This window comes from Symsagittifera roscoffensis, chromosome 2 (assembly GCF_963678635.1).
Source record: "Symsagittifera roscoffensis chromosome 2, txSymRosc1.1, whole genome shotgun sequence".
In the NCBI taxonomy this organism is placed as follows: domain Eukaryota; kingdom Metazoa; phylum Xenacoelomorpha; order Acoela; family Convolutidae; genus Symsagittifera; species Symsagittifera roscoffensis.
The window spans coordinates 44,560,358-44,587,847 of NC_087063.1; the positions used below are offsets into that span (position 1 = coordinate 44,560,358).

At 35.8% G+C, this 27,490-nt stretch overlaps 2 protein-coding genes across 2 annotated transcripts; both read left to right on the forward strand.

Moving 5' to 3' along the window:
• Positions 1–1,886: 1,886 nt before the first annotated feature.
• LOC134839428 (acidic fibroblast growth factor intracellular-binding protein B-like) lies at positions 1,887–4,987 on the forward strand. Its single transcript, XM_063854974.1, has 2 exons — positions 1,887–2,683; positions 4,558–4,987. Exons 1-2 carry the CDS (start codon positions 1,897–1,899, stop codon positions 4,848–4,850), a joined length of 1,080 nt encoding a protein of 359 aa, XP_063711044.1. The 5' UTR covers positions 1,887–1,896; the 3' UTR covers positions 4,851–4,987.
• Positions 4,988–5,103: 116 nt separating this feature from the next.
• LOC134839302 (kinesin-like protein KIF20B) lies at positions 5,104–27,340 on the forward strand. Its single transcript, XM_063854804.1, has 17 exons — positions 5,104–5,392; positions 5,626–5,935; positions 6,233–6,426; positions 6,678–6,997; positions 7,386–7,690; positions 10,810–11,160; positions 11,546–11,686; positions 13,609–13,820; positions 14,576–14,881; positions 17,357–17,494; positions 17,723–18,343; positions 20,753–20,913; positions 21,266–21,515; positions 22,810–23,015; positions 24,089–24,223; positions 26,280–26,677; positions 26,887–27,340. Exons 1-17 carry the CDS (start codon positions 5,105–5,107, stop codon positions 27,045–27,047), a joined length of 4,497 nt encoding a protein of 1,498 aa, XP_063710874.1. The 5' UTR covers position 5,104; the 3' UTR covers positions 27,048–27,340.
• The last annotated feature ends 150 nt before the right edge of the window (positions 27,341–27,490 follow it).

The window sequence follows — 27,490 nt, forward strand, 5'->3', positions numbered from 1 at the left end:
GCATTATTTTGATGCATTATTTTTTGTCTGATGCATTATTTGTGTCTGATGCATTATTTTGCACCTAGATGCATTATTTTGTGTCTCTTCAAAGGGAAACTTTGAGTATTATTTTTGAAAAGTTCCGGTAGTTTCTATTGCAAGATTTCAAAGTTTAAAATTTTAATTGCTCAAAAAGTTTTTTTTAGACATGTTCAACCACTTAGACAATTTTACTCAATTGCTCAATTTTTTTTTGTCAATTTGTTTCTTTCAACAGATGTCTACCTTCTTGTTTTAGGCTTGTGCTCTGTAAATACTGAAACCTTATTTGATATTGGTAGTTGTGTTTTTCGACTTTCTGAAATTAAATCATTTTTTCATCCATTTTTTTTCCGATTGTTAATTCCGTCTCCTTTTCTTTTCACCTGCTTGCACTGCTACGTTAGCGTTGTATCGCTAGTGATAATCTCTGCTTGCGGCGCGAAGCCCTAGTTCGCATCAGTGAATGATTTTTTTTTGCTGCTATCACCTCATTCATACATCCTTTTACCTAAATTAGTATTTAATTTGATATAAGCGGGGTGTAGCCTAATACTACGAGGTAATTTTTTTCTAGCCCAAGTCGCCAATAAAAGGTCACAATTGGTGACCTTTTTGGTAACTTGGCAAGCATTGACAATTCATTAGCATCTGTAGCTGCTTTACTGGTCCCTTATTTTAGTTTCCAAGCGACCATGGCGCAGGTGCGAGGACGTGAGACTTCTTATCTACAGGTTCAATTCAGTCACACTGAAGTAATTCAATTTTTTAATGGTGGCACGTTTGCTGCATAGAATTGGTAATTTAACAGAAACTGTAGCTGCTTTATTGTTGAGCAATGTGTGTAAATATATTAGAGTACGTGGCGAGGATGTGAGCCTCCTAATCTCCTGGACGGTGATTCGATTTCGGTATGTAGCAAAAATTTCATTTTTAGGCTTATTTTTATTTTTCTTTCTTCTTCCGTATTTCAATTATTTGTGCTTTTTCAGAGCTTTTCTTTGCCGTTTTCCCGCTCTTGTATGCAAATGCAACTTCACCAGTGTTATATTTTAGTTTTATTCCATCGGCAACCAGCGATTCATGTTTTTTCCCCATTAAACTGTCCTTGAAACCAAAAAAAAAACTAGCCTAGGGTAACGATCACCCATTTTGTATTGATAAGATTGAGCAGATCTTCTCCTTTATAATAGTTTTCTTATTTTGTAACCCTCGGCGGGTTAGGTTTCCTAAAAAATTCATCATAAGAAAAGTTTGAATTGAGGTACCCTTGCGATAAGCAAGGATATTGCAAGCGAATAATATTTTTTTTCTTAAAAACATTGTTCACGTAATTCGATCATATAAATGTTACGTGTTTCAACTTTCTTCATAATGAGTTTAAAATTAATTAAAGGTTCGAACCATCTGTTCGAGTGTATGCTATGTTGAGTTCGAGTCGGACCGGGAAACATTTTTGATCTTTTTTTGGATCTCTTTCGGGCCGGGATCTCTTTTTTTTCTTGTCTGTCTACATAATTTTATTGGGCGCATTTTAGTTCTCACTTTTTGGAAGGTCGAGCTTTTTTTCTGAAATTATGAATGCCATTTCTAATAGAAGTTTTGTTAATTTTTTGATAATTTTTGATTTTTAAACAAATAGAAATTTTGAACATTTTTATTTAAACTTTTTGATTCATCGTTTCATCTGAACTTTATCACATATATAATTTTTTGATTTGGAAGTAAAAATTTTCAATTTTATTCGTAACCGAGAAGAAGACTTATTTTTTGTTGTCTCCATATTACAGAAACCATTAGTTGGTATTTGCTTTAATTCATGTGAGCTAAGTGTTAAATGAGCTCATGGCGGGAATTATTAGTTACAGTTAAGTGATGGAAAAATGGAGCGTATCTCAGAGTACTTACATCGACATCGATTTCTCAATTTTCGACATGTGGCTGGACGGCAGAAGATACGGGGACATCATGAGGTGTAGCAAGGACGGAATGACGGGACCTATGAAGGATCTGTTTCGGGAAGTTGCCGACGATGTTATCAGTTCGCATGTTGGGGAACAACTTAGTTTGTATTTGTTTCTGAAGAGCTTCCTGGAACAACCAGGAAACTTTCTGGTTCTAGAACATCAGCTTGCATCTCCCGACCGGCAGAAGCTCATAAACAGTTATTACTGGTTCCAGGAAGACTTTGCGAGAGAGGTGCTTAATCACAGGCTCTCATCGAAGTTAAGGAAAGATGTAGAAGACATAGCGTTTAAACATGGTCTTGCAGAACACGCATGTCTTCGGTACTTTGATAATTTTCGCAACGTCTTGAACAAGTTCGAAGACTGCGACACGGTTCCAATTGTTGACTTCGTAAAGAGTACTTTTGGAATGAGCGAAGATTTGTCTAAAAAGTACGCTTCAATTGTGTTTTTGCAGCACTTCAAGTTGGATATCAGTAAGCGCAAGATGCAGTTCCTGAATTTCAATGCACTCTGCGGTTTGTCATTAGTTGTTATGAAGTACTGGACTTGTGATAATGCGGACGAAGCATCGGATTTTCTAGACAGGGAATTTTTGAATAGAATGTACGAGTGCAAAAGTGTCGATAGCGATTCGGTTTCTTCTCTGGCTGAACTATTGTTGACCAAATTGAATGCAACACCTGGAACCGCTGGTGAGTCCTAGACTTTGCTGAGATAATTTTACCGAGCAGTGTTGAGTTTTTGCATTTGAGAGTATATCAATCAAGTTTGGTTTTATCTATCCATCTATCTATCTATCTATCTATCTATCTATCTATCTATCTATCTATCTATCTATCTATCTATCTATCTATCTATCTATCTATCTATCTATACCTTATTTAAATAGCGTTTCACTTGAGAAATGTTTAAGACGTCCCAATGTTGACATTTTCAAGAAGTCTTTTTGTTGACATATTTACTTTTTGAATGTATTATTTTTTGCATGTTTAACTTAAGGTTTTTTGCACGTTTAAGCTATATCGTATAATTTAATGCTTCAGAAATTTCACTTGGCACATGTTTAAGAAGTCACTATATTGGTCTGTTAAATGGCCAAAACATTGCAAGGGTTGAAATGTTTACTCAAGTCGGCGTTTTAAAATCTGTTGTAGGGCAAATGATTTAACTCTACGTTTTTCGTATATTCGCAACGTTAAACTATTAAATTTTAGCTTCACCATTTATTTAACTAAATAGTATTTTCTCAACCCTATATTGGGGTGCTGTCAGGTTAGACTCAGTAGTTGCAACTCTGGCTTCCAAGTATGACTGCTCAAATCCTTCTGGTTTTCGAGATATGGCCTTTTTTATGATTTTTTCATTTTTTTTTCAAAAAAAACTTAGAAATAAAATATGGTAACGGAACTTGAAATTCTCAGCCCTATAGTGGGTTACTGTCAGGTTAAACTCATGAGTTGCAAGTCTGGCCAACAAGCGTGACTGCTCAAATTTTTTTGGTTTTCGTGGTATGGCGTTTTTTATCATTCAATTTTTTGTTTCAAAAAACTTAGATATAAAACAAAGTTAATGAAACTTGAAACTCTTAACCCCTATGTTTAAGTTCTGTCGGGGTGCAGATAGAGATGGCAATTCTTCCCTTTAATTGTGACTGCTCATTATCTTTTGGTTTCCGGGCTATGGCGGTTTTTATGATTTTTCGTTTTTGTTTCAAAAAACTTGTTGAATTAAAAAATTTAACGGAACTTCAAATTCTCAACCCTAAGGCGGGATCCTGTCAGGGACACATAGGCGTTTAAAATCAGCTCTCCAAATCTTACAGCTCATTTTTTCTATTGGTTTTCGAGATGTGGCATTTTTTTGCTTTAAAAAAATTTCAAAAAACTTGAATTAAAAAAACTAAAAACTTACCGGTCTTGAAATTCTCAATCCAAATGGTGGGGTTCTTTCAGGGTACATTCAGGGGGTACTGTCAGGGTACAAATCAGGGGATACTTTCAGGGCCTCTATCTTTAACTGTCAGATTACAAATCAGGGGGTACTGTCAGGGCCTCTAACTTTTACAGCTCGAATCTTTCTTGTTTGCGTGAGATGCGTTTATCATGATTTTTTCAATACTTTTTCAAAAAAAAACTTAGATTTGAAAACAAGTAATATAACTTGAAATTCTTAACCCTATGATGGGATGCTGTCAGGGAACAATATAGGGTAGCAAATCTGCCCTCTAATTTCATCTGCTCAAATCATTTTGGTTTTCGAAATATGGCGTTTTTTATGAAAAAGAAACCCCTTGATAGATGAGCCCAGGTTATCTTAATTGTTGCATTAAATTAGAGTCACTAAAATATCGCTGGGTCAGTACGTGTTTTAGGAAGCTTTTTTTACGTTCAACGGTTTATTTGAAGCATCGTAGGTGGTAGTCATACGCTAGTTTCTGGAATAACTAGACATCAGTCTAATTTAAGCTGTTATGCAGATGCTTGGCTGGTGATAGAAAACTTTGTTGACACTTGTATTAGAATGCTTAAATTGCCCAAAATATCAGATTACAACCAGATGTTTTCAGATCTTGGCAGCAGCGATCGAAAAGAAACAGTCCGCAGCCTTGTAAAAGAAGTTTTTTCTTTGGCCGCTCATCTGAAAGATATCAAGGAGATATTTGTCAATATGGTGAAAGTGACTGAGTCAATGTCGAGTCTTTCCAAACCAACAGTTTCTGCAATCATGTCTCATTTCGCAGCTGAATCTCAAAATCAGGGATGGAAAGACTTAAGTCGCATCACCAGAGATGATTGGCAGAAGTTTTTCAGAGTAACCCAGAGCTGCTGTGAGATTATCCATGCGCAATTAACGTCATAAAAACACAGCAGAGCTGAAAGAGCTTTTATTTTACAAAAGTTTATGATTTCTACTTGATTAATTTGTGAAGAGTTTAGTTATAGCAGCTAGTATTTCGCATGGAATTTCGAATTGAACTTTTTTTATTAAAAAAACAGTCCTGGAAGCTGTAATTTGTTTAAAATTGTACTGGATTAATTGAATTTAATAGTTCCATATAGACAGAGTTGATTGTTCCCAAGCGTTGGTCATGGTGATGTTTTTTTTCAGATTTGATGGCCATAGACAGAGGTGAAGAGAATTTGAACAATGCAGACCAGGATGTCGAGTGCACTACAAATGAAACCATAGATGTGAGTGACATCAGCAGTGGAGTATCGGGTATTGACGAATTAGACGTCGAGGTATCCGAGTGGCATGAAAATACTCAGCCTGATGAGACAGAGGAATGTTCTAGAATGGATTGTGACGATGAGGTGGGAAAAGGAGAGGGAGATTTGACCCTTGGAAAAGCTAGCAGTTGTGGAGGTGCAAAGAGAGCTAGTGAGAAAGAGCCGATGCAGGTAGTTATGCTAAAGTTTCATAGGATTTATTTAAACCGCGCAATTTTCATAACTGGTATAGTAACAGCAGGGTTGGAGCTTTAAATTAGTAATTAGTTGGGCTGTGAACATGATTCCAAAAAAAAACATTTTTCTAAGATTTTTTAAAATTGTAAAAGTGTATGTTTCAGAAATGTGTTCAGGTTAATGATCATATATAAATAATAATAGAAACCGGCGCTGTTTTTTTCCAGGTTTATCTACGCATTCGACCTTTAAAAGAGGGCGAAAAAGGAGTCAGCTATGAGGTGAACCCTTCTAAAACTTTCATCAAGGTCAATCCTTTTGCCACTTCATCGAATAAACAAGGAGAATTCTCTTTCTCTCACATTTTCGACGGAGCATCAGCAGAGAAATCAGGAGTAGGTCAGAAGCACTTGTTTGACCACACTGTAAGGCCCCTGATGCAGGAGTTTGTGGGCGGGCTGAATTGTTTGGTGTTCACATACGGAGTGACTAATTCTGGGAAGACATATACTTTGCAGGGAATCCCAACAGATATAGGTAAACTTTGTAGCTGAAAAACGATGTTTTTTTTTATGGCCTATAAACAGTGTTCTCAAAAATTACTTGATACCTTAGTTTACAAGCCTCAGATTACTTAATTTACTAAGCTTAATTTGATACTTTAGAAGGACTTTTCACAAAACTTATAATCATAGGCCTAAAAACTCATAGGTCTTAAAAAGATGAATTAAAACTATCATGCAATATGAACTTTTCGTCTTTTTGCCAAAGAGAACTAACTTCTTAGCTATAAATTTTAGGCTTTCTGCTTAGAAACAATTGATTTCACTCTAGGTATATTACCGCGTGCGCTGGACGTGCTTTTCAACTCAATTGGAGAGGATCAACTGTTCAAGGAAGTGAGTCCGATGCCAGTCTACTTCGACCAGTTCGAAGATGTATCTCAAGCAGAAGTGGAAAAACACGATAAGCTCAAGCAGAGACTACTCAACTCATCGTGCCGTGCTGTGCATTCAGTCTTGAATCAGGTTGCAAATCATTTCATTTCAAATTTTGCGTTACCGTGCAATATGATTGTTTTTTTTATAGCAAATTTTTTGTTCAAGTCTCGAAGAAAAATGTATCCGAATTACTTAATTATTTTCTATGACATTTTTTTGAGCTGAAAATTGGTCATTATATCCTCTCATATTGCCTCTATTTAGATTATATTGAATTTGTAATGAAAGGACATTTGATACTCTTCAATTCTAAGTTAGCTTTTTGTTTATAAATCTAGACTATGATATCTGGCAGCTCGGACCGAGATGTTTCCATGTTCTGTCCCAGTGTAAATTCTACTAGTGTCAACTCCACTGCTCACTCCATTCAAGTGACGCCCCGCAATTCAGTCCTCGAAGACCAGTCGAGAGCCAGAGACCAGTCAAGTGTCCCAATGACATCAGTGGGAAGGAATTCGGAAGATGCGGGATCGAATGATGTCGAAGAAGGGAAGGAATCCAGGGATTCAGGGTTCAAAGGTTACGCTGTTTGGGTGTCTTTCTTGGAGATATACAATGAACAGATCACGGATTTGCTTGTGGCTGCAGTGCCCTCTCAGTAAGTGCTTCGCTTCATCATTTTTTTCCAATAAGATGAGGAGCACTGGTGAAGCCACTAAGGTCTTTGCCTTTCATTTGAAAGGATGCTAATTTGAGACCCACCATGTTAAGTGCAGTTTGCTTCAGAGAGAATAGATATTTTCGAGTTTCAGAAAAATTAGCAAAAAAATGAAAAGAATGTTCTGAATCATGGATGAAACAGCGTTGCTCAGTAAAAAGTTAGCTGAACGGCTACCATATTGGTTGTTTGGCCCTTCGACAAATAGTCGTAATGTTAGCGGTTTTAAAGCACGAATCTAGTTTTAATTCAATAATGCTCAAATCCTAGTTTTTTCTCGTTTTGTGACTTGGCTGGCGCCGAGAAACAGTCGAAGTTTATTTTTTAGGGGAAAGGGAGCTGCGACACCCAAGCCGAATAACTTGCGATTACACGAAAGTGTGAATGGAAACGTTTATGTTGGTGAGCTGCGGGATATCAAAGTAGACTCGGCTCAGGAGGCCTGTCAGATCCTGGCAGCTGGTCAGAGGAATCTGCGCTACTGTGCCACAGCGATGAATCAGAGGTCCTCGAGGAGTCATTGTATCTTCAGTATCAAGTTGGCGAAAGTGTGCGAGAGTGGAGTGCGGGCTAGTTTGTTCTCGTTTTGTGACTTGGCCGGCGCCGAGAGGCAGTCGAAGACAAACACTGCAGGTAGATATTTCATAATCCTTGGAGAAAAAAAATAATGCAACTTCGCTAAGTTCAGTAGTGGATTTAAAAGGAGCACACAACGTTCTTCGGCTCTCATTGCCCTTTCAGGACTTCGCAACCAAAACCGGCTAGCGGACAGTCTTACTGGATAAAATTGCCCGGATAAACTCAAACCGGATGTTATCCGCCAGGACTAAATCCCCTTGGACAAAATCCCCAGCATTTGTTTTAATTTTTCCTGCATTAGTATCAGTCAAAAATAGGTGTCTCGGAAAACAACATTAAAATTGGAAACCATAAATAGAACTAAGCCTGAAGTAGAGCTGAAAAAAAAGATAACTAAAGCTTAAATTGGAAAAAAGCGGGTTAGCAGCGATAACTTCTAAATAATCCATCTGTATGTAATACGCCTAAGTTGTTCTTGTCTCGCGTGGAATTTTTCTCAAGTTTGTTCGCGATAAACTGAATTACTGCAAGATTTTTGTCATTGGATAGTTTGACAAATACAACATCGACTAAAATGCACGTTGGAATCTTCCGAGAGTACTTTTTGTTCTCGGCACGTCGTCAGTTGTACGAAAATAGACGTTCCAAATATCTTTATCGAACCTGGCCTTCCTTCTTCAAGCATGTCGCTTCTTCTTTTCGCCAAAAGTATCCTCGAATTAGTTTTTGATGGCGTATAGGGTCTGATCACTCTGGGTGACAATTTTGTAACACGGCTCTACATGCAAAATGTCTGCACAGCCACGAGGCGTATTGACTGAAAATCTCAGTGCTCCCGATATTGAACGGCAATACCGAATTCAAGGATCTCTCTGTAGTGTAGTTGGCCTGAGAAAAATGTTAGAAACTTCCCTATCTTCCCCTTTCAGGGAAGTTGACACCTACGGAATCAATGGATGGTATTTCATAGTCCATCAATACAAATACTGGGGTTTCCACGTCTGATATTAGATTTCACTAGATTGCCTTGTATTTGTCAACTTTTTAATTTTACTTTTGATTGTAGAGGTTTCTATTAGAGATTTCTATAAGAAGTTGATATTCAAATTTCCCATCGAATTAAAAATTTACCTTTGATCCAGTTTTCTCAAATCATCAATTTTTCTAGAAGTTAAAAGAATTTTAAGGGCATCTATTTTTTCTTTGAAAACGAGATTTTCTAAAAAAAAAGTCAGTATTTTTTTCTGGTTGGATGTTTAATTGCGTTCATTGACTCTTTTCCAACTGTCTGCTGGCTATCTTCGTTGTTATTTTTCAATCAATTGACCCTCAAGAGCCCCCGCTTTGGTTCTATTTTATAACACACACAACTTTTCTGAAGGCGCGTTTGGCTCCAATCTTTCTATCTATACTATCTACCTTTACTATCTACCTATATCTATCTCCCATGTTTAAGCATAATAATGCTTAAGAAAATTTTTCAATTACTTTTCCGCAAGGTCATTATTTTTTCAGTAATTTTTTTCGAATCCAAATTAAGTCTGTCTGTCTGTATACCTGTTTTTTCAAATCATTTGGTTATGTCTGTCTACCCGTCTCCTAATTTTTAATTTTCAGTTTGGTTTCGACGATTAAGTTCAAAGTAGAACTACTGTCAAACGGTTGTCTCCAATCTTTCTTTATCTGGATTTTCTATTTTTTTTCTGTCTTTTTTCGAGCCTTCTTTTTCGATCTTTTCTATATTTTTTCTATATATTTTTTGTCTTTTTTTGTGTATTTTTTGAGCTTGCTTTTTCGATTTTTTTTATATAATTTTTTTCTATCTTCTGTCTTTTTTTCTATTCTTCTTTTTTGATCTTTGTTTTCTATCTTTTTTTCTAATTTTTTTCTCTATTTTTTTTGTCTTTTTCGATCCTTCTTTTTCTCTTTCTTTTTCTATCTTTCTTTTTAATCTTTACTTTCACTTTTTTATATCGCCTGTCTCCAATTATGACTGCTCAAAACTTGTAGTTTCCGAGATGTGACGTTTTTTGTAATTTTTTCAAAAAGTTTTTAAAAAGTTTGAATAAAATTTTGTATTCAAAATTTGAAATTCTGTACCCTGTAGTTGTATGATATCAGGGTACTCTCACGGGTTGCGAATCTTGATTCTAGGTATGACGTTTTTTTTTTAAAAATTATTTTTCAAAAAGTTTTCAGAAAACGTAACCTAAGTTTTTTCCTCAAAATATGAAATTCCCAACCCTCTAGTTGGGGGTTATCAGAGCACTCTCAGGGGGTTGCGAAACTTGCCTCCAGTTAAGTCTGCTCAAATTCTTGTAGGTTTCGAGATATGACGTTTTTTATGATTTTTTTTTTCAAAAAAAATTCAGAAAATTTGAATTAATTTTTGTTTTCAAACTTTGAAATTCATTACTCTGTAATTGCTTGATGTCAGGGTACTCTCAGGGGTTGCGAATCTTGCTTCCAAAAGTGACTGCTCAAATCCTTGTAGTTTTCGAGATATGACGTTTTTTGTGATTTTTTAAAAGTTTTGCAGAAAACTCAACTTTTGAATTTTTTTCAATTTGAAATTCCTAACCCTGTAGTTGGGTGCTGTCTGGGTACTCATAAAGGCTGCAAACGCTGTTTCTAAATAAGACTGTTCAAATACTTGGCAGTTTTTGAGATATGAGGTTTTTATGATTTTTCAAAATTTTCACTAAATTAAATATCCCAACCTGTAATTGGGTGCTGCCAGGGTACTCTCAGGAGTTGTAAATCTGGCCTCCAAAAATGGCTACTCAAATATTTGTACTTTTCGAGATTTGACGTTTTCGAGATTTGACGGAAAATAGGAATTAAAAAAATTTAAATAATATGAAATTACCAACCATGTAATTGGGTGCTGTTAGAGTACACTAAAAGCCTGCAGATCTGGTTTCCAATATATGCGGTTTTTCATGAGTTGTGAAAAATTCGAAGCACCGGAGGTGCGTTACACGCTAGGATGAATTATTTCTGAAGGTTATAATAGTTTGCCTGTGATGCAAATGTTTCGGCAAAATGCCTTTTGGGTGCTTCGGAAATATTTGTTTTACTACTAGACCATCCAAAAAGCAGTAAAGTGAGATCTCTGTGTTCCCATTTTGGAAAATTCTACGAAGTTAATTTTTTTCATCTCGTGTTTTTAGGTTCTTCTCTGAAAGAAGCGGCGAACATAAACACAAGTATGATGCAGCTTGGATTATGTTTGAAACAGCTGCGTGAGAAAAGAGGTGCAAACCCAGGGACCCTGGGAGACAAAGAGAACAACAAGAAGTTCGTGAATTTCCGAAACTCCAAATTGACATACCTCTTCCAGAATGTTCTACAGGGATCGGGACGGGCAGTGATGATTGTAAATATCGCACCCTGTCTGAAAGTCTACGAGGAGACTCTGAACACTTTGAAGTTTGCGGCGGTAGCGCAAAAAGTGTCGACAAATGCAGTGATGGCAACAGAGGCTCCTAAAGTGGCTGGAAAGAAGAAAATTTCAATTTCTAGTAGGGTTCAGCTAGTTTTTGTTTTGGTGACATTGTAACCGGCATTGTGTGTTGATTTTTTGTTACTGCTGTTAAAGGTTTTGTGATTCAGGAGAGATTCAGCATCAAATTTGTTTAAAAAAAGTCTCCGATTGAATCAAATTTATGCTTGAATAGATCTCTCATTACTATCGATGTACTAAAATTAGTTCAGTTCTAAGTTTTTATTTTGACGTCGGAATTTCAAAACTGACTTTAATTTTTGTTTGAAAAAGTCAACAATAATCTGAAAATTTAGTAATTTTGTAATTGACAAAAAGCATAGGCTGAAAGATATTGCTATGTTTTGGGCTTTTGTAAATCGCTCCAGATTTTGTGAATCGAAATATTTTTTTGGTGTGTTTAGAAAAGTGCGGTCTAAAGAGATCATCTGTAATGAGAATCAACAAAGATGGCGTGATTGAAAAGGTGTTCAAGGACTCTAGTCGAACCAACACAGACAAAACTCCTCGCAAACCGACTTCAAATGCTGCTAGAAAAACGCCAGGTAAGGAAGTTTCCTTGCTTCCTCTTAGCTTCCTGAACGGACTTCGGTGATAGGTGACAATAGAGCACCAAAAAAGAACCAGTGTCTTCCCGGGTAGTAACAAGCGTTTTGATATTTATTAATAGACTGGTCTTTTCAAGGTCAACCGTTAAGTTGTCGCATTGGCGTCACATTGTTGCAAATGGGACTACTACTGAAATAAAAACTTAAATTAAAGGCTCTTTTATCTCGCATTTTGGGAGTGCGCTCTTAGTTATCGTAAAATTAAAAAAAAAGTTTATTGCCGTGGTATAATAGTGCTTAAGGAGGGAGTCGCTAATTCAGCGATTCGACCCCCTGCCCACGCAAAGTGTCCTCCCTCTGGTACTATTTTAGACATCCTTATTGGTCGACCACCCTAAAATTTTTCTAAAGGCTTGTTTAGCGCCGATGGATACTGTTTTTAAGAGGAAGGCGTGCGCCGAAAAAACGCAATTTTTTGTTCAGTCCTAGAAAGTGTCCAAACACGTCGTTTTCGCTTGCTTTCCGGGTTAGTCGATGAACGTAGTTCAGTCTCTTATATAGGTCGCGATGATTTTTTTGTCAGGAAAAGTCTGAATCACTTGGTCTCTTGGTTCATAATGAATTCAAATTTCTAAGCGCCTCCGGCATACTTAGTCTCGAGGTAACGAATACACCTGGGACGGCAAAGGTCGAGGGTTTGAATCTGACCAGGACCTGTTTTTTTCAAACGGAAATTATTTCGTTTCAAAAATTGTCGGCTCATTTTTTGACTACTAATGTTTTGTCGGCTCATTTTTTGTCTGCTTATGTTTTGTCGGATTAGTTGCCGCATCCTTTTTGCTGTATGCAGTTTTTTATTGTAATTATTTTTTTTTCATTTACTGCAACTTGTAATTCAACTAGACTTTGCTTCGTATATTTTCCTTTTTTTAAAATTTTTTTTTGATTGAAAAAATTTTCGGCCTAAATGATTTCGGCTTATATTTTGTCGGTTTGCTAACCTAATTTTGGGTAGTTTGAGGGAACCATAATATGTATGTTTTCCTCTGGATAGCACAAAACGTTAGAAATCTCAGAAAGGAGTTTGTAGTTCAAAGTTTTTGTGACAACAATGTTTTTTTTTCGCTCAAACATTTGTTAAACGCCGTCGAATGTGTTTCTGGGCGTGTTTTTTTTTGCAAATAGGCAACATTTTGTTGTTTTTAGTTGTGGTTTCTTCGAAAAGTTTTCTAACTTCTTTAGACATAGAGACTCTTTTTTTCCTTTCCTGTCTCCAAGCTTGCAATGCTGTTTTTTTTTTGGTATAGCAAGTGATGCAAAGTGGTATCGCAAGTGAAGCCTCTATGTGAAATTGGTTCAGGCTCAAATTTTTCTTTCGCGGTTCGACTTTTGATTTTTTTTTCAAGTTCAGTTAATTTCTTTTGTTGAAAGGAAGGCAAACTCCACTATCGAACAGCAAAAGTGTAAAACTCCTGAAAAACGTGATCGACTTCTATTTTCGAAATGGAAGATAATTTTCAGATTTCCCGGCGAAAGTTTTCGCGATTTTCTCAAATTGGTTAAGTTTATCGAAAAAGTTCCAATCATCACTTGTTCTAGAACTTCAAAAAGCAATCCGTCGCAGAAAGTTTCGTCGAGATAGGGTCTCAATGGTGATTCGAGAGAGCTCGGAAATTCAACTTGGGTGACCTAAAAAGGATGACAAATTTTTCGAACATTTTTGAAAATCCCCCTCCTTGAGAAAAATCTAGATACGCTCCTGAAAGGAACGATCTTTAGGTTGACGAGGGATGGATTTTAAAAATCTTCCTCTGTCATCGTCTCTTATTTCATGAGCATTGATGCAAAAGAACGAAAGTTTTCTGTGAGTTGGGCAGTGGGAGGAAAGTTTGAATGCATTATTTTATGATTATTTACAGGTGCTACTGGGGGTGCCAAAAGACAGGAAGTTATAACCGAAGAAGAGGAAGAAGATGAAACGGCGAGTGAGGACGAAGATGAGAATAATGGGAGCGAGGAGGATGATGAGTGGTATTTTGAACCACTGGTGTGGGATAAAGACAAGGAAGTGACCGAGGAGATAACAGAGAGCGACGAGGAGAAGATCATTCCGTTTCCGGACTACAAGAGGGCGAGTTAACTATTAAGGGCTCTGGGAACCGATCGAATCATGATTATGCCAAAATCTATTACCGTTTTAAAACATTTGTGTTAGTTAGGTAATATGCTGCCATTGCATCGCGAAAAATTGCGTAAATTTCATGAGCCAATTTTTTTTGGGATTTTGGTCTGTGTTACGAATTAGTTCCATTTAGTTGCCAGGTGAGTAATTACCGGGGTTGCAAGCGTTAGTGTATTGGTATAAACCGTCTTTTTTCTAACCTAACTCGCACATAACTCGTGTTCACTTATTTGGTAGTTTTTTTGATATAATCACGATCTGTAGCATTAAAAATTTCGATGCATCAGTTCTCTGCTTTATTTGTGGCTAGAGTTTGTAAATAATTAAGCGTCCGTAGTTAGCGTGGCTAAGTAGTTAGTCCAAATCTCTATGCCGCAGAACGAATCCGAGACGTAGCCGAATTTTTAATTATTCGAGACTTATTTCTATTTTTTCTTATCGCACTTTACAGCTGCTTTTTGTCGTTTTATCGCTTATGTTTGAGAAGCGCAGCTTCGCCCCTGTGTAAATAACTTGCTGCAAAAATCAGTCATCTTTTAATAAATCTCTAATCGTCTGAAAGGTATCTGCTGAATGATTTGTCTGAAAAATAGAAATATCCAGACCAGTGTTTCTCGACAGCTATTTGTTTTTATTTTTGTTATAGAAATATTCCTTGGTCCGAACAACAATCAGTATTCTATTTTGATTGATCTGTTTATTAGGTGGCAGTGGATTATCTGAGATTAAAAGAGAAATACAATCAGAAAAAGCAGCGAATAGAAGAACTGGAGCAGGAGCAGTGGGTTCTGCGCAACGACCACAACAAACAGATTCAGCGTACTTATCGGAAGCATGACGAGTTACTAGACGACGTGCTTTCACGACTTGAGAGTAAAGACGAGAAAATCAAAAGCCTGACTGCAGATTTGGAAAAAGGAAAGGAGGATTATGAACAGTGCAAAGCTGAGTTGGAGTTGCTAAAAGCGGAGAGAAACACTCAAAAGGAAGTCCCGATCCCGCGAAACGAGGTGAACATTCAATTTTTGAAGCATTATTGGCCTAGATTTTTGTCGATGCTTCAAGATCGATAAGAAATTATTACGCTTGAAAATTGCAAGCCTTATCGAATCAAATCTACATTATCATAAAATCACTGATTTTTTTTACACTGCGAAGCAAAGCGTATTAGTACGAACGTTCTTTTCTTCCAAACTAAGTCGCAAATATTGGTGCCAATTTTGTGCCACATTTACAGCTTATTGATAGTATGTGCTTTGACATTCGAATACTAATAAGTTAACAGAGTTGCTACAGTTTTGATTCATCAAATGAACCGAAAAAAGTTATTTGTTTTAACAACAACAATAATAAAAACTCACAAGGAAGTCCCGATCCCGCGAAACGAGGTGAACATTCAATTTTTGAAGCATTTTTGGCCTAGATTTTCGTCGATGCTTCAAGATCGATACGAAATTATTACGCTTGAAAATTGCAATCCGTATCGAATCGAATCTACATTTCTTAATGTTCGCAACTTGCCTAATGCAATCACTGAATTTTTTTACACTGCGAATCAAAACGTATTAGTACGAACGTTCTTTTTTTCCAAACTAAGTCGCAAATATTGGTGACAATTTTGGGCCACCTTTACAGCTTATTGATAGCATGTGCTTTGACATTCGAATACTAATAAGTTAACACAGTTGCTAGTTTTAATTCATCAAATGAACCGAAAAAAGTTAATTCAATGTATCTCGCAATTTTTTGAAATGCATAATTTATACATACTGTGGCTCTATGCTTTGCAATTTATTAAATGCAAAATTGTGTCTTTTTGTTATTGATGCTACTTTTGCTGCTTCGAATTTGCAATTTATTAGCATATTTAGCTCCGTTATTGATGGCTACTTTTTGGGTATGTTAAGCATCCGTGTCTGAGTGGTTAGTGCGTGGACTCAAATTTGTTAGGTCGCAGAATCGAATCCGACATGTACCCGAGTTTTTGCTTATTTGAGGCTTTTTTTTTCAGTTCAATTGATAGAGCTGCTTTTTGGTCGTGTTCTCGCAAGTGTTTCGGAAGCGCAGCTTCGCCTCTGTGTTCAAATTTTGATTTATAGGCACTACAAGTGCAGCGTCTGCATCTGCTCATTTGGCGTAGTAGTAACGAATTCCTCAAGATCGTATTCTGTTTTGTTGATTAGGACGGCAAATTACTAGACTGGACTGGTATAATTTCCGTTTTTTTCTTGCTTAGAAATTTTATTCTTTCTGATTGATTTCGGCTTTTATTTGGTCGGTGTAGTGGGCTTTTTTGCATCGGTTCTAAGATAAAAATGAATTTATTGTTTTCAATAAATCAGCTTGTTTCTAGTATTAAGTTAAAAAACCAAACTTATTAATTACTCTATATGTTTTTTATGACAACATTTTCAGGTTGATTGGCGTCTAACCACGTTTTGTCGGTTTAGTGAACGCTTGGGCAATGCTACAAGCTGGTTTACACTTTCGAGCTTTTTGCCAGCGTACGAGCGTAGTGTATTAGTAAGACTACTCTTTTTTCCAACCTAAGTCGCAAATTTTTGGGCCACTTGTACGGCTTTTTGATATCATGTGCTTTCACATTCGAATAGTAATTACTTAACATAGATGACGCATTTTTCATTCAAATGAACCGAAAAACTTTATTTGTTCCAAACAACAATGCAATAATAAAAAGCTCGATTTCAGAATTGTTTTAACTCGAAATATCTCGCTATGTTTTTGAAATGCATAATTTCTACATTGTTTGGTTTTTTGCTTTCAATTCATTAGATGCAAAATTTGGTCTGTTTGTGTTTTGTGCCACTTTGGTTTTTTTTGGATGCGAGGACAGGGGACTATAAATCTCCTGGTCGTAGAATCGATTTCGCCGCAATAAAAGTTTTATTTTTACTTTTTTTCTTATTCAATTTATGGAGCTACTTTTTCCGATTTATTAAATTGTTTTCTTCTTTTGATATTGAATTTTTTGTATTTCCAAAAAAAATGATTTTTTTTTTCATGAACAATTTTCTTTGGCATTTTTTGTTTTTGGATTAATTGGCGTCTAACCACGTATTTTTCGCTTAGTGGACCCTCCGAAAAGACTAAAAGTTTGCTTGATGCTAGTGTTTCTTGTCTGTTTTTTTTTTCTGACATCGAATTTTTAGTGTTTTTTTTTCATAAAAAAAAACGTTGAATTTGTCGTATTTCCGACAAAATAGTAGATTTTTTCATGAGAACAAGTTCCTTGGGCACTTTGTTTTCGGAACAATTGGCGTCTAGCCACGTGTTTTGGCTTAGTGGACGCTCGGAAAATACTAAGCGAAAAAATTGCGCATCGGGTTGTCGTGAAAAAGTTTTTGAAATGACTAAGGAAGTAACATAAAAAAAAATGTTTTTTTTTTTTGCGAAGTTGCAACTAAATGAGGAAGTGCGATATGTGACTTAGATGTGCGAAGTTAATTCGATGTGTGGTGATTTAGGAGTCTCTTTTATGGCATGACAAGGGAGACGAGAGTGATGTGAAGTGGAGTTTGAAGCGAGTACGGGAGGAGGAGTTGGAGAAGAGACTTTTCGAGGCAGACGAGGTCTGCGCGAAACTGAGCGAGGAACTGGAAAAGGTTATTAGAGTAGACCCGAGAAACAATTTCTAGAAACGAGAAACTATTTCTTCTTAGAGTCTGCTTAGAGTTTCATCTTCAATTTATAATCGCTTTCTATAAGATTTTTCTTCTATATTTTGAAGTTTCATCATTGGAGTTCTTACATGTTTTTTTTTGGTAGAAATGACGCTTAGTTAAGATTGGGAAGCAGCATTATTTGAGTTTCATAATAGTGCTGTTTTTTAGGTGCGTACTGACAAGAGCGTGAGCGAAAAAGAAGTGAATAAATTGGTGCAAACACTCAGCGTACAGAGTCTAGATGAGATACTTAAAGTACATGAAGACCTGAAGAGAGAATCAGATGCGGTGAAAGAAGAGTTGAAGAAGTTAACAGCAGATAGATGTTATAATGAAGAACTTAAAAAGGAAATAGTATTGAAAGATGGACAAATTGAAAAGATGAGACTAGAAATTGAACTTAAAGATGGAGAAATTGAAAGCACGAAGAAAAAAATGGAATCGAAGGACGAACAAATTGAATATATGCAAAAAGAAATTGAGTTGAAAGACAGAATGATTGAAAAATATAAAACACAAATAGAAGAGCTCCAAAAAAGCCTAGATGGAAAAACGAAGCAATACGAGTACATGATGGACAAATGTGCGGATCTGAACAAAGAGAACTCAAATCTGAAACAAAAAAGGCCTAGATCTTCCCTTCCGGTTTTACGAAAGAGTATGGGAGCGGTTTCCGAAGTATTGAGAGAGGTGGACTTGAATACAACAGTGGATTTAGGCAATGTTAGCAGGGAACTGAATGCGCTGTTGGAAATGCAGCCCATAAGCAAGAATCAAGTGACCGGAAAAGTTAGTGTGACGTACGAGTTCTAAATGATAAAGTTCTGATAAAGGGGTCGATGTTTGAAATGAGTTCTCTCTCTATGATTTGAAAACGTATAGGCCTTTAGTCATGGAAAAAATCTAAACCGGCCTTATGATTACGATTTTGTTTTAACGGTTTATCTGTGCAATGAACACAGTGAGAACACTAAGAGACGTTGTGTTGATTTTTTCGTTTGTTTTTGTTCGCAAAGAAGTCACACCAAATTTGATCTTTTGACTTTTTGTTTGACTTTTGATTTCTCGACTTTTGAATTGTTGACCGCTGCAATGAGCAAGCGTTATTGAATAGGATTGTAGACCTTTTCAAGCTGACAACTGGTTTTTGCACAATTGGAATAATTTGCTCGGCTTGTTTCATTTACAAGAAAAATTTGTGACCACTTTTGTCTGCGTATTTTGAACTGCTTTTTTATTTTTTGAAAAATTGTTTATGATTTAAGCATTTTTCACGATTATTCAAAATCTTTTCAATATATTTTGGTGTTGATGCAATAAGTTTCATTCCGAGAAATTGAGCTGCATTTTTTGATGTTACTAAATTTTTTAACAACGATTTTAGAAGAAAAGTAACGGTTGGTGTCTTGTATTAATTTTTTTGAATTTATGATTTTTTTTCTAATAAAACTCATTTATGAATACAATTATTACGGCAGGAAATTATATATTAAAGCTAATATTACGGCGTATATTTATTTTTAAAAAATTTGTTTCATTCGCCTGGCTTCAAGTGAGCTTTTTTTCTAATCAAAATTTTAAGAGAATGATTAGTCGTACTTATCGTGATATTTTCAAGTTTTTTGCCAAAATGAAATGTTTCTTTTTATTCCAGTTGCACTCAAATTCGGGCAACTGGAACATCTAATTGTTCCAGTTGCACTCAAATTCTGGCAGTTGCACTCAAATTCTGGCAGTTGCACTCAAATTCTGGCATACTCAAATTCTGGCACTCAAAATCTTCGCACCGCCAGAATTTTTTCTAATCAAAAGTTTAAGAGAATGATTAATCGTACTTATCGTGTTAGTTTCAAGTTTTTTTGCCAAAATCAAATGTTTCGTTGTTCCAGTTGCACTCAAATTCGCGCAACTGGAACATCAAGTTGTTCCAGTTGCACTCAAATTCTGGTAGTTGCACTCAAATTCACTCAAATTCTGGCATACTCAATTTCTGGCATACTCAAATTCTGGCACATAAAATCTTCGCACCGCCAAATTCTGGCGGTGCGAAGATCCGACTTTCTCTGTTTTGTAAGTTCATTGGAATTCCATTTGGTAAAAAGATGGCAAATTGAGCTCCCGAATTACGAAAGCGCAATTGGCGCAAAAAAAACGTGATTAAGTTCTAGTTTCGAACGTGGGTTTTTATTTGTAGATTTCACAAGTTGACAACTGGTTTTTGCACAATCAGAATAATTTTCTCGGCTTGTTTCATTTACAAGAAAAATTTGTGACCATTTTTGTCTGCGTATTTTTAACTGCTTTTTTTTGAAAATTTACTTATGATTTAAGCATTTTTCACGATTAATCAAAATCTTTTCAATATTTTTTGGTGTTGATGCAATAAGTTGCATTCGGAGAAATTGAGCTGCATTTTTTTTGATGTTACCAAATTTTTTAACAACGATTTTAGCAGAAAAGTAATGGTTGGTGTCTTGTACTAATTTTTTTGAAGTTATGATTTTTTTCTAATAAAATTCATTCATGAATACAATTTTTACGGCAGGAAATTATATATTAAAGCTTATATTACGGCGTATATATATTTAAAAAAAATATGTTTCATTCGCCTGGCTTCAAGTGAGCTTTTTTTCTAATCAAAATTTTAAGAGAATGATTAGTCGTACTTATCGTGATATTTTCAAGTTTTTTGCCGAAATGAAATGTTTCGTTGTTCCAGTTGCACTCAAATTCGGGCAACTGGAACATCAAGTTGTTCCAGTTGCACTCAAATTCTGGTAGTTGCACTCAAATTCACTCAAATTCTGGCATACTCAAATTCTGGCACATAAAATCTTCGCACCGCCAAATTCTGGCGGTGCGAAGATCCGACTTTTCTGTTTTGTAAGTTCATTGGAATTCCATTTGGTAAAAAGATGGCAAATTGAGCTCCCGAATTACGAAACCGCAATTGGCGCAAAAAAAACGTTAATTAAGTTCTAGTTTCGAACGTGGGTTTTTTATTTGTACATTTCACAGCGGAATCAAAACTTATCATTTATCCTGTTTTTACAAAGTTGACAAATTGACAAGATTAAATTGTTCTTGATAATCAAAAAGTTTTAAGGCCATTTTCCAAAAAAAAAACACTTTTTTTTATTTTCCTCGCATCCATTGACAGTTTTCCAGCCGTCTGTTGGCTATGTTTGCTTTTTGCAGGTTCTGGAGCTGGAGTCAAAACTGGTGGAGAAAGAGATGGAGGTTGATAGTATGAGGCAAGAGATGGACGAATCCCAAGTAGTGGTTCTCAAGGCATCTCAGATCATCTCACAGTCTAATGTGTTGACTGACCTGAGAGAAAGTGAAATGCAAGCCAACGTGTAAGTGTCTGGGACAGCTACTGACAAGAAAATCAAGTTTCGGTTTCAAAATTTTTTTTGGCACAGAAATTTGTGGTAAACACTAGTTTTTGGCAGAAACTTAGTTGTTTTTGGCTATTATTAGTTCAGGCTTAACGCATAAGTGATTTCTGGATTTGTTGGTTGTTAACAATAAAGAAATCAATTAAAAAAGTCAAATGACTGCGTTGGTTTGTGTTCTAAAAGTTATGTAGCGGCTTCTCAATGGCAGTTAACAAAATGCCGCTTGATTCCGTCTTGTGTAAGGAAAATGTGGTTCACGGTGTCCATTCATCAGCAAAGCTGAGCTATACTCTTTTTTTTCTGTGTCTAGAAAACGCATCGCAGAGCTGGACGTTCAATTAAGCAATCTGAAACAAGAATTAAAGCAGCAGAAGGAAGAAGCTCTGTCAACAAAGAAGTCCCTGGAGGCAGAATTAAAGCGTCAAGAAGTTGAGTTGAAACAGCAGAAGAAGCAACACGAGAAGGATATGTCGCAACTGAAAGTGGACAACGACAGCTTCTCACAGCAGATCCAACAGCTGCAGAAACAGAACTCAGATCTCATTTCATCCCTTAGTAGAGTAAGTTTACTGACGTACCTGGTTTTGCAGGAAGTTTCAAAAATTGATGAATTGTCGTTTTTGTCTCTCTAGTTTGAGTTTCAGTTAGGCGTGGGCCTCTAGCTTCATTAAGAGTAAAAGATCAAAATTGTTAAGATTAATGAACGTAGTGAAGACTCTTATATAGGTCTTGCTGATTTTTTTTTCAGGAAATGTCTTAAAAGTCTCTTATAACTACAGAGTACATTCATATATTTTAGTGCATTTATGGGATCAATTGAGCAATCCGCCATGTTTATAACCACTCGAAAATAGTTTGGATGATATGAAATCATAAAACAGATTCTCCAGCGAAAGTAAAACGCCAAAACTTACAATACCGAAGCTCAAAACTTACTATCAGGGTAAAAAAGAATCAATAAAACTGAGTCATATAAAGCGACTTTTTTCTGTCCTAAAAGGAAGAAAAATGTATTGCATACAATATTAAGGTGCTGCGGAGAGCAGTGTTTGGTAATCAGATACAAGGCTAGAGCATCAAACCTGGTAAGTCGCTTTCCTAATGAGGCAATGGTCGCCCAAACACAAAAATTGCTAACACTTTTTAAAAATTAAATCCGATTTTTTTTTCTCGATACTCATATAAAATAAACTTCATTCGGTCAATTGATTGCGTGCTACGAGTCAATTGATTGCGTGCTAGCGTTTGCTGTCGTATTTTCGTAGCCTTCTACCTTTTTTGCTTGGGGGGGGGGGAGATCGCTCAATTGGTCATTACGGGGGGGAGGGGGAGATTGCTCAATTGATCCCATTTATGAATGCAGTTAGGTATATATGCACTTTTTGAATTAATCGGCATTCATCTGCTGAAAGTAACATAAATAGCACTCTGCAAATACGAACGTGGAAATGACGCAAAAACATGAACAATTTCTAGTTTCGAAAGTGGAATTTAATTTTTAGATTTCTAGCGGAATAAAAACTTTTCCTATTGATCCAGTTTTCTCTACCTATTGATCCAGTTTTCTCTAGTTGGGTTCGTTATCAAAAAAGCGCCAATCATAAATTGTTCTAAAAATTCAACGAGCTTAAAAGGCATATATTTTTTTCTTTGAAATTCGAAAGTTTTTGTTTAATTGCGTTCGGTACCCTTTTCCAATTTTGGCTATGTTTTAAACTTGTATAAAGCATAAGAATATTTTCCTATTTTGAAAATAGCTGGTTTTATTTCTAATTGTACTGTATCGCTGATTGGATGGTAGTTTTTTTCCGGCGAAAAGTCTTTAATTAACTTCAATCAAGTCGTCTTGTTTAGGTGAGCTCGACTTCAAGCAAAGGTTCCTCCAAGGCATCTATTGCAGAGACTAAGGGGCAGCCGTTGCTTAATGATTCGTCTATGTTACCGGCCAGTGCGGCTACTGAAGTGATGAGTCCGACCTACTCTGCTCTCCTCTCAAGACCTGGAAGGGACTTGGAATCAACCGGAATCGGACTGGGCTTAAAGGCAATCTCCAGCAAAAGGTAATTAATATTTTCAAAAGGCCGGTTCTCTGAATAATTAACAAGAACGAACTTGCAATAGCTTGCATTTCAGGAATATTTTATGGGCTATTATTTTAATTGACGCGAAATGCAAGAATGATAAAGAAAGAACTTCTTTATCCAGTCAATGATTGAAACGAAATAATATATAATTTTGTTTCAAGTGGTTAGCTTATGCATTAGTTTTACACTATAAATGAAAATTTAAAAAAATTGGATCGATTTTGATGTTACCTTTGCAATAAGCAGGGGTATTGCAATTTTGGCTTAGTTGCCAAGCCGTAAAATATTTTCTTGCTGTACGCAATTTACATTGTAGTTGCTTTTTTTAGTGTTTTGATTTACTTCTGCTGTTTGTAATTTTATTTACGATGATTTCGTATATTTTCTTTTTGTTTGTTTTTTCGCTTTAGTCGGCCCATATGGTTTAGGCTTATTTTTTATCGGCTTAGTGCCTATATTGCCTATTTTTACTAGCGAAAAAATCTTGTATGTGCTTGAGTGTGTTTTTTGGTGAGGTGGACTTGATAATTTTTTTATTAATCTATTTTTTTTCGCTTTTTAAAATTTTATTCGGCGTAATAGGTTTCGGCTCATATTATATCGACTTTGTGGCCTCATATTGTTTCATTCAACGCGCAAAAAAGTTGTTTGTGTCGTTAGAGTGTGTTTGTTTTTTTGTTGTTCAAGTGTGATTTGCTCGAGGTTAAAAAGTTTTGCTCGAGGCTTAAAGAATTGGGATTTGCTCGAGGCTAAAATACAATTTGATTATGAAGTCAGATTGAAGGCTGACCTCCAAGTTTAACTGTGCTACAATTATTATTAGCTATTAGAGATTATATTAGCTATTTTTACACTCATTCTTTCATTTTTTGAACTATTCTAGAAAATTATATCAGCAAATTTGGACAAAAATTTTTCACCTAAATTGACTTTGTTTTCATTTTTTCCCTAATTCAATGTGATTGGGACATTCTGTGCTACTTGCACAGCAACATGTTAATCTTTGTTTCAATATGCAATTGAAATAAAACCATGTTGACATGTTTTAGCGGAAAAGACTCAGAGTCTGAAACAGACGAGCCCCCTGTGAAGTTACTCAAGGGTAATGGGAAAAAAGTTGGGAAGCGAGTGGCAGCTATGAAGAAGATGTTTGAACCGACCGAGGACAAGCCGAAACGCATGAGGTATCCAGGAAGTCATTTTCTGATTGAAATAATTGCGGACGTTCGTATATTGCAATGAATGCTGTCTGAATTGTGTTTTTATGTGTCAATAGACGTAGTGAAGACAGTAGTAGTAGGCCGAGTTAATTTTAAAAGATCATTTTTCAGGAAAAAGTTTATTCATGCTGAAGTTTGAGTTTTCAAAGTCAAATTGAAGTTCATTAGCTAAAAGGATGGCAAATTACGCTTTCTAATTACGAAAGTGCAAATAGTTTCGATTACTTGAAGTTTCGAAAATGGATTTTAAGTTTTAAGTTTCCCAGCGGAATAAAAGTATACCTATTGATTCATTCCCAAATGGCTTAATTTCATGAAACAGGTCAATCATTGAAGGTTCTAGAAATTCGAAAAGCCTTTACTAGATATATATGTTTCTCCAAAATTCGAAAGTTGTAAAAAGTTTGAAAGTAAGTCAAACGTCTTTTTTTCTGTTTCCGTTATTCTTTGTCACTTTTTGAACTGTCTGTTGGCTTTGCTTAATCATGGGTAAAGAAATAACCCTCCGAATGTGGCTAACTACTCATTAAATTTAAAAATTTAAGTTGTTCCAAAGAAAAGAAATCTCATTTTTGATGACTTGAGGCTTTTTTTCCAAATTCTACCATAAAATCACATTCAACAGCTTTTTTTTGAAAATAAAACCGCTTATTTTGTATTACAAAAATCTAAATATTAGTACTTACAAACGTTAATTTGAGTTACACAGATATAATTTCAAGTTTCAGCAGTATACTTGTTCCGACCATTGGAAATGGGGAGGAACTTGGTTTTCGGGTGTGTTTTTTTTGTTATCCACGCAAAATCACGGGCCAAAAAAAAATCATCGGAATGGATTGAGTGCTATCATTTGAAAGATCTTTAGTTGGGATTCAAATTTTCCAAAAGTTGTACGAGTGTCGGGAAAAACTGGTCGAAAATTTTGGAGTTTTAATTCCATTTCGACCGAGTAAAGTGATGGATTAACAATAGTTTGTTTGAAAATTTTATTTCTATTTAAGCTTTGAGGCTAAGAGCAATTATTTTTACAAAAAAATCGTTTTGGAAATTTCATTTAGCGCTTCCTTGGCAATAAACGTTTTCAAAAAAAACTGATAGCTGGTTGCTGTGCAAGTAGCGCAGAATAATCCGACCACATTGTCAGATTTTTTGCTTAAGTTAGGTTCTCGTTTGTACGTCTTGCGATGATACATTCATAGGTACGCGTGGAAACTTAGTAAACTAGGCATAAACGAATCCAATAGTCTTTAAAAAATAAATATGAAACTTGAAAAATGTTAATGTTTAAATATTTAAGAATTTTTTTTGCCACGGAAGAGCTTAAGCTTCGAAAACTAGTTTTGCTTTACTCGCTTGAAATAGACAAAAAATCAAAAAAACTCAAACCGGTTTTTCTCGACACTAGGAATTTTTTGTGCAATTTTTTTATGTCGTTCAAATCACGACTAGACGGGCTTAAATATGATATATCACTCAACACTGTTGATGAATTTTTGTGGTACCTGATTTTGCGTGGAAAACAAAAAATTTAAAAAAAAACTAGAACACCCGAATACAAGAAAAAATTTTGTTTTTGAAGCTAAATGTGGTCGATTATGCCTAGGTTAATCAGTCAATAACTTTCTACGCGTTTGTATAATTCTCTAATTACACCACGCACTAAAAACTACTATAATTTGAAAAAAAAAGAACTTTATAAGTTTCTTATGAATGTGGTGGAAACATTTTGTGATATTTGCACAGCAAATGGCTATACTTGTTCAAATTGTTGTTCATTTTAATTGTTTCTTTAAAGTTTTAAATTTTCATATATTTTTTTGGCTAGTTTTCACTCTAAAATAAATTGAAATTATGGAAGTTCGAATTAATTTGAAGTGTTTATGTAAATGGACATCACTGAGGGCGATATTAGATCAAAAAATGCCAGATACTTTTTCTTAGTCCAATGTTTGTCTTAAATCAACTTCAGCAAATGTAGAGACCTTTTTCCTCGTTTAAAAGAAGGTGAAAAATGTTTAAGCACTTCAAGAAGGGGAGGCAGAGTTGCCAAGAGGACTTCCAGTGGCATGTCAACAACACGAACACGAAGAGCAGCGGCGAAGGCCAAGAAGGCTTTGGCAAATGTGCCCGAAGACAGTATTTTAGACCAGAATGAGGAGAGTTGGGAAGGTGATCTGAAAGAAGATGAAGATACGGAGTCCATTAGTGCTAAGAAAAGTAGAGTCAGTTCGGGAACCTGTACCACTGATTCATTGGACGAGACTAAATTTGATTCGACGATTCTGCAGACATCTAGGATAACGAGGTCGGCTAAGAAGTTACTGGACACCTCCAGTGTGTCTTCAGTTGCAGTATCATCAGCGGAATCCTCAATGGCATCCGGGAGGTCAGGTGGAAGAAAAAGACCCGTCAGTCGAAGTGTGTATAGTTTGTTGCGAATTCTTTAGAATAAGAATTATAGCATTTCAACTTGAAATTTTAAAAAAAGTGATAGGTTAAGAGCAAACTGAGAAAATCCTCATTTTTTGTTTGTTCTCTTCGACAACAGAAAATATAGTAGGTTCATTTTCAGGTCAAGATATATAAAAATGGAGTGTTATTATTCATATATTGCTTAACTGCTCTAGATACAGCAGCAAAGAAGAGTCTCTACAATGTAGTGCCATCCGATTCCTTTGACATGTCAATAGATGACCAGGCGCAACTCAATGAAATGGTGGAACAAGTCATGCCACCTCGTGGACGCAAAGGCAGACCGACCAGAGCCACTCGGGCTTCAAAAAAGTGAATTCAGTGAAGCAGGAAGAGGGAGAGATGATATTCATGTCGGCTCATAGAGAAGAGGAGAGGAGAGATTGCGAATACTATAATGTACGCAGTTAACAACGGAGGGAATTGAAAAGTGCAATGTTGTTTTTAATTATTGATTTAGATTACAATTAAAACTTGTCCGGAGAAATTTATTCGAGGTGAATTGGATGCGCTTTTAGAAATATCAGTTATAGGTCTGGCTAACAGTTCTACTTATACTTTGAAAACAATTAAATAGACGCTGTAGATATATATATACACACACAAGAGTTTTTAAAATTATTCTTTTAGCGCTCAGTTCACTATCTGATATTTAATTTCTGGGTTTATTTTTTTCAGCAATGAGTGTCCTATTGTAAATTGTGTGCTACTTTTTGTCCAAAGAATTGTTTTTTTTTAATTTGAAGTTTGCTTGATAGT